The sequence below is a fragment of the Pteronotus mesoamericanus genome, unplaced genomic scaffold, assembly GCF_021234165.1.
Source record: "Pteronotus mesoamericanus isolate MK-2021 breed Mesoamerican mustached bat unplaced genomic scaffold, CSHL_Meso_final scaffold_1066, whole genome shotgun sequence".
NCBI lineage: Eukaryota > Metazoa > Chordata > Mammalia > Chiroptera > Mormoopidae > Pteronotus > Pteronotus mesoamericanus.
Genome location: NW_026555299.1, coordinates 3,709,924 through 3,724,717, shown reverse-complemented (window position 1 = coordinate 3,724,717; position 14,794 = coordinate 3,709,924). Strand labels below are relative to the sequence as shown.

Here is a 14,794-nt window from a genome sequence, read left to right as displayed (position 1 = left end):
GCTTTGACTAAATAAACCTCTTCCATCCCTATCATTATCTGAAATTAAACCACTTGGGATATGAGACCCTTTGCATGCTTTTGAAAAGCTAACTTTTTCCTTCTGGTACCACTTACGTACTCATTGTGTTCTCAGCCAGAAGTAGGTAATGCTGTGTCCTGCCCCATGGATGATAAATGTTTGGGTGGGTAGACGGATGGATGGAAAAAGCACAGGTGAAGCGTCTGTCTCCTTTTACTTACATGGATTTGCCCCAGTGTGTGATGCAGTACCAGTAGGGGGAGCCCTCTATTGATTTGGAAATCTCTGAGAAGAATCTGTTCAGCAGTCTAATTGTATTTAATTTCGGAATTATGCTAAGAATTTATTATCCACGCTGCCCCAGCAATTCAAGTTCACAACATTAGGAAATTAATAAATTACAGGAAGGAGAGTATGGCCTTCATAACTGAGCCCCGCCCAGGGCTTTTCTAGATGAAGGCATTCCACGTTGATATCCAGAATCTTTTAATCTGTTTGAAAGCAGCCATCATGCTCCTAAAAATTTCTGAATTGTTGGTACATTAGCCCTTAGGGCCTCATAGTAATGAGCTATCCCAAAGTGGTGGGTGTGCCAAATTGAATGAGAGCCACTCTTTTAATAGTTGCATCTTAAAAAAAAAAAAAAAAAATGGAGTAGTTGTAGATTGGTTCTAAGGTTCTTTCTAGCTCAGAGTGAAGCTAGGAAAAATTTCTTAAACGTGAGTAAAAATATAAACGTCTCTTTGAGAACTTTAGGGATTTTTTTTCTCCTAAGATCTGTCACTTTTTAAGAAGTCAGCTTATTTTGGGAAAATTTAAGTAATGGAAACTCTTAGCATATTATAGTATGCTATTCTTGGTAAAACAGTTTATGATGGTATACATGTTCTTTTTATTTTAATTTGTTTTAGCGTGTATAATTTATGGCTTTATATTTACTATTATTAATATGCATGCAGCCCTCTGTTTTGGAAAGTTCTTTTTCTTTTGTTAAGTTATTTTAACATATATCAAACTACAATTTCCTACAAAGTGTTCGTTTTTTATGGCATAGGGTTGAATATCAGGTTAAGTAATACAAGGCAGGGGCGGGGGAGGACGGAAATGGCGAGGAGGACACTTAACTTCCGTGAAGACTTAAACATTAATAAAGAGGCAAATCAAATAGTACTCAGAGATCCCAGAGCACTCTATAAAGTTCATCTAATTAAGCTTTCATCCCCTGCACAGTAAATATTCAGTTAGCCCTATAGGTAAAATTGTAAGAATTTCTAATTGAGTTGTATTCTTGGTAACACAGAGCTTAAATTATACAGTTTGCCCAAGGAAACGTGTGCAGCATCATTCTGGTATGACTTCCAATAGAGTTATCTTCGAATTTCTTCAAAATGGGCATTGTGTAATAGCATTGCTACTTTATGTAATTCTTTTCACTATTATGCTATGATTTTTAAAATCATTGCTAATGATTTCAATTGAAAACTTATTAAAGGCATTTGCATCTATTTTCTTTTAATTAGAGTGGATTCATTTTTCAGTTGCTGGACATCAGATCCTGTTTACTCCAGGCGGGTGGCTCTGGGGTAGAGGGTAGGGCAGAGAAGTGGACAAAGTGGCTGTTTGTGGTGTCCTGATTGTTGCATGAGTAGCCTGGATGCTTGGGGCTTTGCTTGGATTCTAGGGCAAGTTGTTACACCTTATTCACATATAATGGCGATACAGGTGACAATATCTGTTTTCTTATTTTACTAAAGTACCTTGAATTTTAATCTTTCAATTTGGATTTTTAGTTGTCTTTTTAAGCATTATGAAGTAGTGTTTTCTTTGTACTGTTCTTTCCCTAAAATGCCCAAATACTAGAGGTTACATGATACCTAAATTGCTTGCTTGTAAAAATAAATCACTTGCTTGTAAAAATAATTTGCATAATTTGCTTGTGTCATCAGTTTCATATTAAACTAAAAAAATGGGCAGCCTAGTTGCCCTTTGAGTATAAAGTAAAGTTCCTTCTACAAACTCTTGATTATGATGCTGGAGAAGTAAAGAAGAAAAAAAATTATTCATGTTAATTTCTTTGAGAAATAACATTAATTGTCGGCGCTTTCCTAATTACAAAACAATACAAGCAATTGCCAAAAATATGAGAAATATTTAGGAATACTAAGATGTTTGTTATATTTTAATATATCATTTTCAAGGATTTTCTAGGCTAGCCATTACCTTTTTTAGTTATCTCAACTAAATGATCTAATAATACTAATTTTGATTTTGTATGAACTACATGAGCCTCCTGTTTATTTCCTATCCAGTAAATATTTCACTCTTGAAAGTGAATATGTAGTGTCCCCCAAAGTAATTCTAAGTTGAGCTGTCATTGATAAAGACTTCCCTTTACCCTTGTACTGCATTTTGCCATGTATAATGCAATTTTTTTGCCCAAATTTTTGAGGGAAAAATAAGGATGTGCATTATACATGGGTGTAATGACACACATTAAAACATTGGTGCTCATTATACATGGGAGTGTGTTACACCTGGCAAAATACAGCTATATTTGTACAGTCTATGGCCACCTTGCATACAAAGTGATGCAGTATCTAGGTGTGATATAACAAATATTGGCCTTTCCCTTTTTGATTTTAGGCCTGTAGGACTTTGTTTTTGTGGTAAGGATGAATGAAACTGTCACTAAAAATATATGTATATAAATAGGAAACATTTGTTTTATTCTGAAAGGATTTGGTGCTCTCATTAGTGTAGAGGTATTATTGTAGCACTTTTCAGGAAAGAAAGAAAAATCATTTGCTGAATACTTTTGGAAGCAAGTATAGAAATCATGTTTAATTGATTACTATAGAAAACAAGTTAAGAAACCATTAAACGTACAAGTTATGGTAGCCTTATTTTAGCAAAATCTTGAGAGGAACCAAAAATTTCCTGGTACAGCAGTTATCACCTACAAATGGCCTAAAATTAGCACATTGAGTTAACTCTAGAGACAGCTCATGAGTTGTGAAATGGAGTTCAGATAGATAGTGAAGTTTCACAGAAATGCTTGGTATGTGATTTAAATATATCAAGATATCATGCTACCAATTAATACATATAAAGTAAAATGAGATCACTGTTAGCTTAGTTAAAATATCCTAAATGGACATAGTAAAGCCTCTCAGTTTATACATAGCATATTAAGAATTATTTGTATACACATATGCAAACAAAGAAGGCTTGAAATTGAATTTATGATTTATAATCTGATTAGGAGGAAAGATAATTTAAGTATAGGTGAAGGCACTAATTTTATAAAGCACACAGCTTTCAGGTTAACTTTTCTCAGGCTTTTCAGTGTTGTTGCTATACGACAGATGAAAAAAAAAGATCTTACATTTTTGGCAAGGAGAAATAATTTAGAGTCAGAATTTAAAAGGATAAACCAATAAATGACACAAAAGAATTTAACTTTTTCGTGAGAGGACTTGATGAATCTTTTGATCACTGAGCATTCATTAAGTATTTCCGGCTCCTTAATATTCAGGCATTGAAAACACTGCTCTTTGTGTTACGATACTAAAATGTCTTGAGTTTTAATTCACATGTATGAAGAATATATTTTGGTGCTTGCTTCGGCAGCATGTCCTAAACTCGAAATGATACAGAGAAGATGAGCATGGCCCTGCACAAGGATGACACACAAATATGCGAAACGTACCATATTTTTTGATGTTAACTGAACTTACTGTAACAATCATTTCTGTTTGCATATATCAAATCATTATCTTGAACATCTTAAACTAATACAAAGTTACATGTCAATTATATCTCATTAAACTGGGGGGAAATATGTCCAGACATTGAAGACCATCACAAACATATTTAATGTTTAGCATGCTGTTGATGAAATTTTGTGAGTAAGATTATATCTTGTGGAGTCTTATTTTGTCTGATCATTTTCTGGATAATTTTTGCCATGCAGAAAGGGGACATTGAATATATGCCATGCACACAGTGTAAAGAAATATATAGCTTCTAGTGTATACGCATTTGTATTGCCTCAATATCCCAGGTTAAAGTAATGTTTCTTATTGGACTGTATCTAAATGTGTAAGTTGATGTCTTGGAAAAAAATCTGAATTGAACTTTAAAATTCTGCACAGCCACTTAGTAAATGTTCTTACGGTGCTGAGATCCCTGGTCAGAATAAAAGAATCCATCATCAGACTTACCTGGTAGTTCTGCAGATTGATTGCTGCTCTCAAAGCCTTTCCCTTCTCCTCCCCTTTCTGCAGGAAGCTAAACGTTGGTGGACACCCTTGAGGATGCCACTTAGTGCTTTGCACGTAACATCTCATTTCCTCATTTCACACACCCACACACCCTTGCCCCTGGGTGAGACCTTTTTGTTATCAGTCTTGTCTATCTTCATTCTGTGTCTGGTGATCTCAGGACTTGGGGGAGCTGAATAATACCTTCACAAAACGCTTAGAGACCTCTTTATAATACATTATTAGCCAAGCATTGTGGTCCCCTGATGAAACATGCTAAATAAAAAATGTTTGAGATACTGCTAAGAATGTGTGTAATCTATCCTTGCAATAAAATGCTCCACAGCTGTTAATACGCCTGCTGTACTCTGTCCACACCAGCATGGGAAGCTGCCCATGTTGCAGTGCCGTGTGCAACTGCATGGCACCTTTTAGGATGCACATACTTTTACTTCTTTCTTATTTCATCCACTCAACAAAGAAGTTTTTTTCTATGCATCAATTCCATGGCATCCATTATTGTTTCTTGTAGGTGTTTTCATTTTTGCGTTTTACTCCTTCGATTAGAATTTTTTTTCCTGCCTAGTGAACGCCTATTTATTCTTTTAAGTGTAATCTGTGAAGCTCCACCTGATTCCCCAGACGTAACTAGCCCTCCCAAGCATTGGTGCCCTCTGCCCCCACCTCTATGGTACCACTCATAGCATTGTCGTGTAATGATTTATTTTTATAAAAATCTGTTCTGCTAGATAGCGAGCGAGTTCTCATCACCCACGTGGGGGTGTGCATGTCATCAATTACAACATGGCGTCCCTTGGACAGAAGAATGCCTCTTTATTCTTCATGTTGCGCCAGGCCATAGGTTGATATGTATAGAGCATTTTTAGAGCTCATTTTATGTCCTGTGTATGATAGAGTAACATCAAATGTATTTTGTGAACCCAGTTCTTTAATTCTTAGATTTTTTTTCAAAAACAGTTTTATTGAGAGAGAACTCTTATACCATAAAATTCATTTATTTTAATTGTGCAATTGAATGGTTTTTAGTAAACTTAGAGTTGTGCAATCATCTCTACAATCCAACTGTAGAACAATTATATTACCCCAAGAAGATCCCAACTGAGATATGTTTAAATATTGATGGAACTGTCCAGAAACTTCTGCGTGCAGAGTTAAGCTGGATGACCTCAAAATGTGCCATTATTTTTGACTCTAAACTGTGTAGGGTACAACATGCTCAAAGGAAGCCTGCATACTTAACGGGTGCTGTAACCTAAAGGAATAGTGCATGCTGGCAGTAATGGACACTGGTTCCCTTTCAGGGACCTGCTCTGTGATGTGCCCTGTGTTAGGGTCTTTATGTACATGACCTTATTTGAGATTAAGAATATGATAACCTGTAATATAGATTCCTTCTACCTTTAATGCATAAGGACTCTGCAGGGGAGGATAAGGAACTAACTCAAGGTCGCACTGCTGTAAGTGGAAGGGCCGGGATTAGAACTTTGGCCTGACTACATACCACACTTGCCTTAAGCATTCAGTAGCTATATATTGAGCTATTCCTATGCTCCTATAAAAAGACAAATCTTAGGAAACTTGTAAGAGTTACTATTTAATTTGAAGAGTTATGATCTAATCTGAAAAGAAGAGAGATGACTGTATTTAAAGGATAAACTCTGAAATCAACTTTTTCTTTGATTTGGTTCCATATAGTTTACTTTGAGGCCCAGTGGGCACATTCTGAATTGGGCCGAGGGAACCTAAAAAAGAGAGGAAACAGAATTGTATTTTAAAAACTGTAAAATACTAAGGCCATTTGGGCTGTCAGCATAATTTCTGATTGAGTTTGCTTTGGGGATTGAGTATTAAAATATTAATACTGGTTGGTCTTTAGTAATGTAAATGGTGAATTATGTTAGAATATTGATTTGGTTGCCGTTACAGAGATCTAGGAATGGCTTAAAATAGAAATTTATTTCTCAGATTAAAAGCTGTGTAAGTAATCAAGGTTTAGCATAGTAGCTTTGTAATCATTGGGGATCCTGCCTCTTTTTATCTCATTGCCCTGGCTGAGCATGTGGCTTTCTTCTTGGCTGTTGTACCTCCTTCCATCACATCTACATTCTAGCCTTAAAGAGGAGGAATAGGTGAAGGGGAGGACGTACATATTTTTCTTCTTTAGGGCCATGATCAAGAAGTTGTATATTTAACTTATGTTCATATCTGTTAGACAGAACGCAGTCATAGGACCACATGATGAGAGAGGAAGTAGAAAATGTGGTTTTATGGGGTGCAGTGAGGGTGGGAAAGAGGCCATATATCCAACTGAAAATTCAATTATTATGTATTATGGAAAGAGAATGTTGGAAGACAATTGGCAATCTCTGCCCCATTGTTCTCTGAAGATGAGATTAATATGAAACTGTAGGTTTGCATGTAAAAAGGAGGGAGATACAGAATGCTTTACACTATCCTCCTTTGACTATTTTGAAGTTGGCAGTGTGTCCATCTCTCTTATGACACAGTATCAGTTTGAACTCATGTTTTTACTAGAAAAGTGTATGCAACAGTTTCAAGGTTGGTAACTGGGTTCAGAGAGCTGCATAGCAGATTTTACCTGGGTAAAGTCTGAAGATGCATCTTCTTTAACATGTTTCTAGCTAGATGCATTTTCTTTAAAATATTTCTATTGTATATGTATATACCACATCTTCTTTATCCATTCATGTTGATGGATACTTAGGTTGTTTCCACATCTTGGCTGTTGTAAGTAACGCTGCAATGAACATAGGAATGTACGTATCTTTTTGAATTAGTGTTTTCATGGTCTTTGGATAAATACCCAGAAGAGGACTTGCTTGATCATATGGTAACTCTGTTCTTAATTTTTTGAGGAGCCTTCATACTGTTTTCCATAGTTGCTGCACCCATTCATAGTCCCATCAACAGTGGAGGATGTCTCCCTTTTTCTCCACATCCTCGCCAACACTTGTTATTTCTTGTCTATTTTATAATAATGACTCTAAAAGATGAAATATTACTGTTTGCCACAACATGAATGACTCTTGAGGTTATTATGCTAAGTGAAGTCAGACGGAAAAGGACAAAAGCTATATGATTTCATCCATATGTAGAGTATAAAACAAAAAGGAAACAAACGAACAAAAACAAAAACAAACTCAGAGATACAGACAACAATTGGTGGTTACCGAAAGAGGAGAGGGGGGAGGGGGAGGGCAGAATGGGTCAAGGGGGTCAGATATATTGTGACAGATGGAAATTAGGCTTTTGGTACTAAGTGAGCTACAGTGTATACAGATATCATATTATAATGGTTTGCACCTGAAACATAAAACATAATATTATTAACTAATGTTACCTCAATTAAAAAAAAAAAAAGAAAAGAAATACAGCCTGTTGATGGGGAGCGACATTTCTAGGAAAAATAAATTCTCTTCTTCTCAGAATAATATTTTAATTAAATCAAGATAGAAAGCTTGAAATTCCTATAGTTAGCATGCAGGCAAACTTTTCTGTAGCAAAACACCATTTGTTTCTTAGAGAACTGATGATATCCGGTAGTCAAGAATTCATGTTTTAATTTAACCTCGGTACTTTCTGGTGTGGCCTTGACTAAGCCAGTGGATAGTGTAACTTTTCCTAGTTAATTATGTCTTAAAACAGAGTTTACAAACAGTCCCCGTCATCATCTCATATGTATGTAGCCAACAATTGTGAGGTCCTTTAATAATGCATGTTGTTTTTTCGTGATGGGTTACTTGAGATCACAGATTAGCCTTAACTTACGCTAAGGATGAGTTTCATTCTCAACTGGCTAGAACAGCAAGAGAAGTGAATGTGAAGATATTCTTAATATTTGCCAACATGCCGCTTTATAGCATCTTCTAAAGGCTTTTGTGATAGAAGGTCATTGGAGCTCTTGAGACTAGAAAGGTTAGGTAATCTTGTGGGCATGGTATTTCTTGTGGTAGCCTATGTACTTCCCTGAGAATGCGTATTGGGATACTTAGATTTCACTGTAAATCCTTAATTATTTGAAGATCCTTGTGCCGGTATTACATATCAGGCAAGAGTAATTTTAGCCAAGTTGACTGAAAGTATTCCCAGTGTTCTCTCTAGCCATTTCATCTGCTTCCTTTTCTTGGCACGGACAAACTATATAGACTGTATAAAATAAACTGCTGACTGTGGAGGTGGTAAGTGGTTTTGTGATTCCCATCTTGTTTGTATGGGTGGGTTCCCTTCACTTTTTATCTCTTGAGCCCTCAGCCGTCACAAATGTTTTGTTTTTCTCTTACAGATGACAAGATTGGTGCTGCCCGGCATGGTAGAAAGGTGAGTCACGAGCTCACCCACAAACACTGGAGAGACAGAGCTCATGATTATTTATAGGGAGAACCCTTTCTCTATGAAATTCACTGAAGTGACTAATGAACCTGTCCTCCACGTCTTAGTGACAGAGTAATGTGCCCGGTGAGTCACAGGGTGAAGCGTGAGTCATCTGGTGGTGGAGGCTTTTTCCACCCGATTCCCTTTTTAGTTCCCTCTCCAGAGTTGTGGTGGTTCCTTTAGATCTGGATAAAAAGTCTGCCTGAGTCACCATCACTAACTCAATTGCCTGCCATTCCGAGGGGGCGGATGGAGTTCCTGGGATATCCCCGGGAATACCTTCTTAAAGCTGTATGCTCTCCAAGCCCAAGTCAGGGAAGTTTCATGACCAAAGGCCCCATCCTCTGGTTTTCCAGTTCTTACTGGGAGCATGGATATGTGAGGAAATTGGGGCTTAGAGAGTGATTGTAAGATGTCAAACCCACCTTTGGAGGAAAAGACTACGTCCACTGGCCTCATTGTTCCACATGATTTTGGGTTCCACTAGGACATGCTGGATGTCTTCCATTTTTATTGAGAAACGTGTTGTTGAGTTCTTACAGTTGAGCTAGCGTGAAGTGTAAAATTGTGATTAAACTCTGTTCTTCCCTTGGAAAAGCCTGAATGGTGGCTAGACCTTCACAGAAAACCTGTTCGAAAGAGCTGGGCTTGCATCTTGAGCTAGCTTGGTCATTTGCTAAATTTAGGGCTTCACGGTCATCCATCCTCTGCAAAATAGCTTTGAGTTTGGAAGACACCCAACGGAATCACAGCTCTGAAAAGGGAAAACCCAGGACCCTACTTCTGTGATGAAAGCTCTGTGGCCAGTCTCAGGGAAGGGTTGCAGCTAATGTTTGTCAGTACATATTATGTACCAGGTATTATACCAGGAAGGCGATATGTGTTAACTCATTGAACTTTGATAGCCTCCCATCATTGTGCAGATGAGGAAATTGAGTTAGGAATCTATTTTGTTTGGCCTCTACAGGGACTGGTTGAGAAACTGCTTCTTTGCAAAGCTCTTTGCTTGTAATTTCATTTTATATGTAGTTTTGTGTATTTTAATAGCTTGATTTTAGTACAAATTTACCTTTGAAATCTTCAGACTGATGTTGTCGGTTGACCATGGGAGTGCGACCCCCTGATGGTCAGACATGGAAGTAGCGGTGGTCAAATCAGACCAGAACCCTCGAAAACTGCTGAGAATTAGGGCAGACAGAATAGAGTTCAGGAGGGATGAAATTTGAACCATTGTCTTAATCCTGCTTTGACAGCTACAGTGACAGTATTATAGTTCAGAATAGGAAGTCCATCCATTAAAAAAGAAATACTTAAAAATCACAGAGATATTGTAAAAGGAATTTTTAAGTGTGTTGGTAAAAAAACTAAATCAAAAGAGAGTAGTTGTGGCATCTTTTGTAGATCACAAAGGATTGGATTCAGAGTCATAGAATTTCAGTACTTTAAATGAGGGTTATGAAGCTACATATTTAGTAAATGCTCTAGGTACTAGGAACTTCACTCCTATCTCTGTAGACCTTGTAGTCATGATCACAGTTGTAGTTGGAGCATTAGATAAAAACAAAGAATGCAAAGAAAAGGACCCAGCCACTTAACACGCATTCACTGACTAAATTTTATCATGGCATTCACAGAAGAGGCATTGGATCCTTGCCTTGAAGAACTCAAGTTGATTTTAAACTGAGGTTGAGAAATGATCTGGCAAAAAGCCATCATAGGCGGGACTGAAACTGGCATCATGGGGGTGATTGTGGCACTGGTTAAGAACTAATAAGAAACGGAAGCGGATTTTATGAGTCGGTTCTTTTGATTCGGAGAAGCAGCAGCTATATTCACTTTGAATTAAAGGAGCTTCTAGTGGTGTTAGTCAAGTAGAGCTAACTGCTCTAACAGACCCCTCCCAGAGCTCAGCGGCTGGAACAGTTGCTTTTCCCTTTGCATCACAGCTGATGAGTCAGTGGTCAGGGCTCTGCTCTACGCAGTATTTCAGGGTCTCAGGCTCCTTCCATCTAGGGCCTTCATTCAGGGCCTCTGTTCATCTTCCCTCGGGCCTTGCAGTTCTCTGCTGAGTCCTCTGGATGCAGGGAGCAGATGAAGTGAGAGAATAAGGGTGATTTTACGGGAGTATTCCTGGGCCAGGCCCAGAAGTGATGTAGATCACTTCTGCCTGTGGTCCATGGCCCAGCACTCAGGCAGAGGCTACAGCTAACTGCACGGGAGGCCAGAACTGTTAATTGTGTGCCTAAGAGGAAAGAAAAACTCCAATTTAATGGATTGTCCGGTAAGCCTCATATATTATAAGTGATTATATTATAGCCTGCCCCTTTTCACTGTCCCCAAATTGTGTATTTCCTATGCTTCATTTCCCACAGGATTCGTGTCTCCACGTAGTAAGAGTCCTACATAAAGATCCTTGGCTGTTGTTTTTTTTCTCCCTTTCACGATTCTATCTCTGATGTATGAGATTTTCCAAATCCTTTAGAACTATAGCCGAGGGCCAACTGACCATCACTAAACAAGTATCTGCAATCAAACTAAGGTATTATTACCATAGAGGTAGAAAGTGCATAATTACATTTTAGAGGAAACTTGCTCTTTCCACTTCCCTGGAATTATAAACATTGTGTACAGCTGGAGCCAGGAGGTGGTTGCCATAACAACCATGGAAAAGCTAAAAATAGCTCTTTCATACTGTATTGCTTAAGGTGGAATTATGACATGTTACGGTGTTTTAGGGCAGGCAATTCTCTTTCATGTGGCAAATGTTTGCAAACTTTCTTCAACAAAGCAATATTTGTATAATGTACTTGGATTGCTGGTTCTAATTATCTACCTGACCATAGAACTGTTTTGATATGTTTCTCAGTGTTCTTGAGAATCTGTTGGAGAACTGTCTGTACCATTTTCAGTATTATGTTTAAGCTTAAAAATAAAAGCAGTGACCCTCCAAGAGCATACTTTTGCTCTCCCTGCTCAGGAATGAAAACATGAAGAGTTGTGACAGTCTTATTTATACAGTCTCCCTTGACTGGCATCAAGCTATTTGCAGTTAGCCGCCCACGTTAGGGTTGACCCTGTGTTCCGTTTCTTCACAGCAGAATGTACGTCTGCCCGCCTCTCTCTCCTCACCTGCAGTGTGAGGCAGGGGTGAGGAAGGCAGAAATCAGTGTCTGACTTCAAAGGAGACCTCTCACTTCCTCTATGACAATGATTCTTCTAGAGCGTGGACGAGGTTACTACGACAGTCCGACAGAATAGTGGGGCATGCATAGAAGAAGAAAGGCTTGGCATTATGTTGTTTTATCCACGTGACGATGAAGGAGAGTGTCATGAATGGGAATTTCACAGGTCTGAGGGAATGCTAACCTTAGGAAGCTATAAAGGCACAATATCGAGTTTCACAGGGTTGTGTGAGTGGAGCATTTCACGAGTGAAAAGGGCTAGTGATTGAAGGGAGCATGCTCATGTGAAAAGCTGCTTCCTTAGCAGCAGTGGTGCTCTCTGCTTTGTTTATGCAGTATTTTAGTTCTGGTAGAGTCTCAGTGATGTGCACCACTGAGACACCATCATGTGGCTTTTAGCAAGTAAGAAGCATGATGAATTAAGAATGTTGTATCACACAAAATATCACTTGACTCGTTTATTTGGATTATTTGTCATAACAAACTGGAAATGTGCTGAAGCAATGTGAGTCTTCATTATGGAACTTCAGCAATTATTCTTAATGTATCTTCCAATCTTAGAATTGTTCCCCAAGTCCCCGGAAAATGAGAGATTAACCAGGGTTTGGTTTTATTTTTGTTTCTGTGTGCAATTAAGCGCAGCCCATTTTGTCCTTCTGCTTGATATAACAGAGTTGTCATGAGTCTGGCTGTGCCATGGAAACTGGTTTGACGTCACTAACTCTGCTGAGATAGAGGATTAGAGCTTAACAAAGTAGTTGGTTTTAAAGACGAGTCCTTTGGGCTTCACGCTCTGAAATGTTTGTCCCCGTCTCTGCATAAAGAATAGATCCTGTATACAGTACCAGGATTAAGGCAGCTATACCAGTGTGTTATTTATGATTCAGACAAAACTAAGGTGAATGTGATTATCCTTGGAGAGGAAGAGAGGAGAATTCTCTGCTGTCTTGTGTGTGGGTGTGGGAGGAAGGCTTTTGCTAGACAAGTGCAAATACGTGTGCTTCTTGGTAGCACAGGGTTTTCATAGAAGGGGTGTTTTCTCTGCTGCCATTTCAGTACAGTTAGAAATGCCTGCCTTTTATTTACTTAGGCCTAGTGCATTCTCGCTTTATACTTTGTTGGTGTTAGGCTTGTTTTCATCTATTGTAGAGTGCAAATATTTTGAAGAATATCTTGAATATTTTGAAATTGTTTTGAAGAAAATACCCTCAAATACTGACTTACCACTAATTCAAACTACCTCCTAGGAATTTTAATTAGGGTAGAATATTTGAGACACAAAAATCCCAGTGGACTCAAAGAGTAAACAATTAAAGAAGCATAACTGCATAATTATGACATATTTGATTATTGGTCTGTTATATTTGAAACCAGGAAAGAAGTTTTGTCATCTCTAAGTGGATTTTCCTGTATGGAAATCATTGCTTTGGTGAATGAAGCTCTAAGAGTCTATTTTGGTGAGAACTAATTGATCTTGTAGCTTCTACTTCATTGGGACTAGCTCTGAGCATAAAGGTGGCACATTCCAGTATATCATAAATATATGTTTTTCTCACTGCCTTTTGCAGATTTGTTGTGATATATTTCACATACCATGAAATCCACTCATTCATAAAGTACATAGTTTGGTGGGTTGTAGCCAGCACCACAATCTGATTTTGTGATATTTGCAACACCCTAAATAGATAAAGATATTTTAAACATCATAAATTAATGCTATATTAAGCATCTCCGGTAGTTTCATTCACTTTGATTAAAGGAATTTTTCACAAATATGAAATTACTAGATAGTCATTGCTAAAATTGATCAGGTTCTAACCCCTGAGAGAGACTCTTACACTCTTACCTTAAAAGTTTAAAAAGGAAGGCTTTTCTATCTCCATAAGAAACACAGGCAAAAAAATACAAAAATGAAAATATAGTCAGTAATATTTTAATAACTATGTATGGTGCCAGTTAGCTACGGGAAATATCAGAGGGACCATTTGTAAAGTATGTGATTGTCTCACCACTATGCTGTATACCTGAAACTAATACAAAATAATGTTGAATTTTAAAAAGTACAAAAATGATGTAATTCATATACTGACTAAATTCCAACTTTCTTCAAAACCCTAATATAACATTTTTTAATTTGAGAAGTTGATTTCTGTGACCAAAATGTTAATGGATTTCACTGTTTAAGAAAGTGTGTATTACAAATAAGGACTTCACTTAAAAAACAAAAAACAACTTGTTTCCTGTGACACATGAGACTGAGGCTCCAGACTTCCATTTGATGGTTGAGGTGGCATCTCGCCTGGAGGCTGGCAGATGGACTGGGTGACCTTTGGGGATTCTTTCTTTTCAGATCTATGTCTAGAATAACTTAGATGCCATTTAATCATGTTTCTCTTACTATTTTGCATAGAAGGGTTTATATAGTCCCCGTTTTCAATATTGAAAAAATAGGCTTTGGGGGAAGTAGATTCAGACAGAAAATAATGAGAAAGTGGGTTAAGAAAGGGAGCCTACCCTGGCTGGTGTGGCTCAGTGGATTGAGTGCCGACCTGCGAACCAAAGGGTCACCGGTTTGATTCCCAGTCAGGGCACATGCTTGGGTTGTGGGCCAGGTCCCCAGTAGGGGGCGCGTGAAAGGCAACCACACACTAATGTTTCTCCCTCCTTTTCTCCCTCCCTTCCCCCCGCTAAAAATAAATAAAATCTTTAAAAAGAAAGAGTGAGAGCCTGATATGGAGGACAGGAGCTGGTGAGGGCAGGCTGCTTTAGCGGATGGAGCGGACCAACCCCTATGAGAAGAATGGATTCGAGGGGGAAGTGCTGGTTGTTGATTCTAAAATTCCTAAAACCCTAATTCCACACTCTGCGTAACCCACATGCATGCTAACAACTTGTATGTCTACAGCATTGCTTCCC

General features: G+C 38.1%; 1 protein-coding gene and 1 non-coding gene across 2 annotated transcripts in view; both read left to right on the top strand.

Moving 5' to 3' along the window:
- Positions 1 to 14,794, top strand: part of HSD17B12 (hydroxysteroid 17-beta dehydrogenase 12) — a 139,653-nt gene that overhangs the window by 110,072 nt on the left and 14,787 nt on the right. Inside the window, exon 7 of the mRNA XM_054587128.1 lies at positions 8,608 to 8,642. Within this exon, the coding sequence (XP_054443103.1) occupies positions 8,608 to 8,642 (35 nt within the window). The remainder of the gene's footprint in view (positions 1 to 8,607; positions 8,643 to 14,794) is intronic.
- Positions 3,638 to 3,739, top strand: LOC129081530 (U6 spliceosomal RNA). The gene has a single exon (XR_008530316.1). It is a non-coding gene; the product is annotated as a U6 spliceosomal RNA (small nuclear RNA).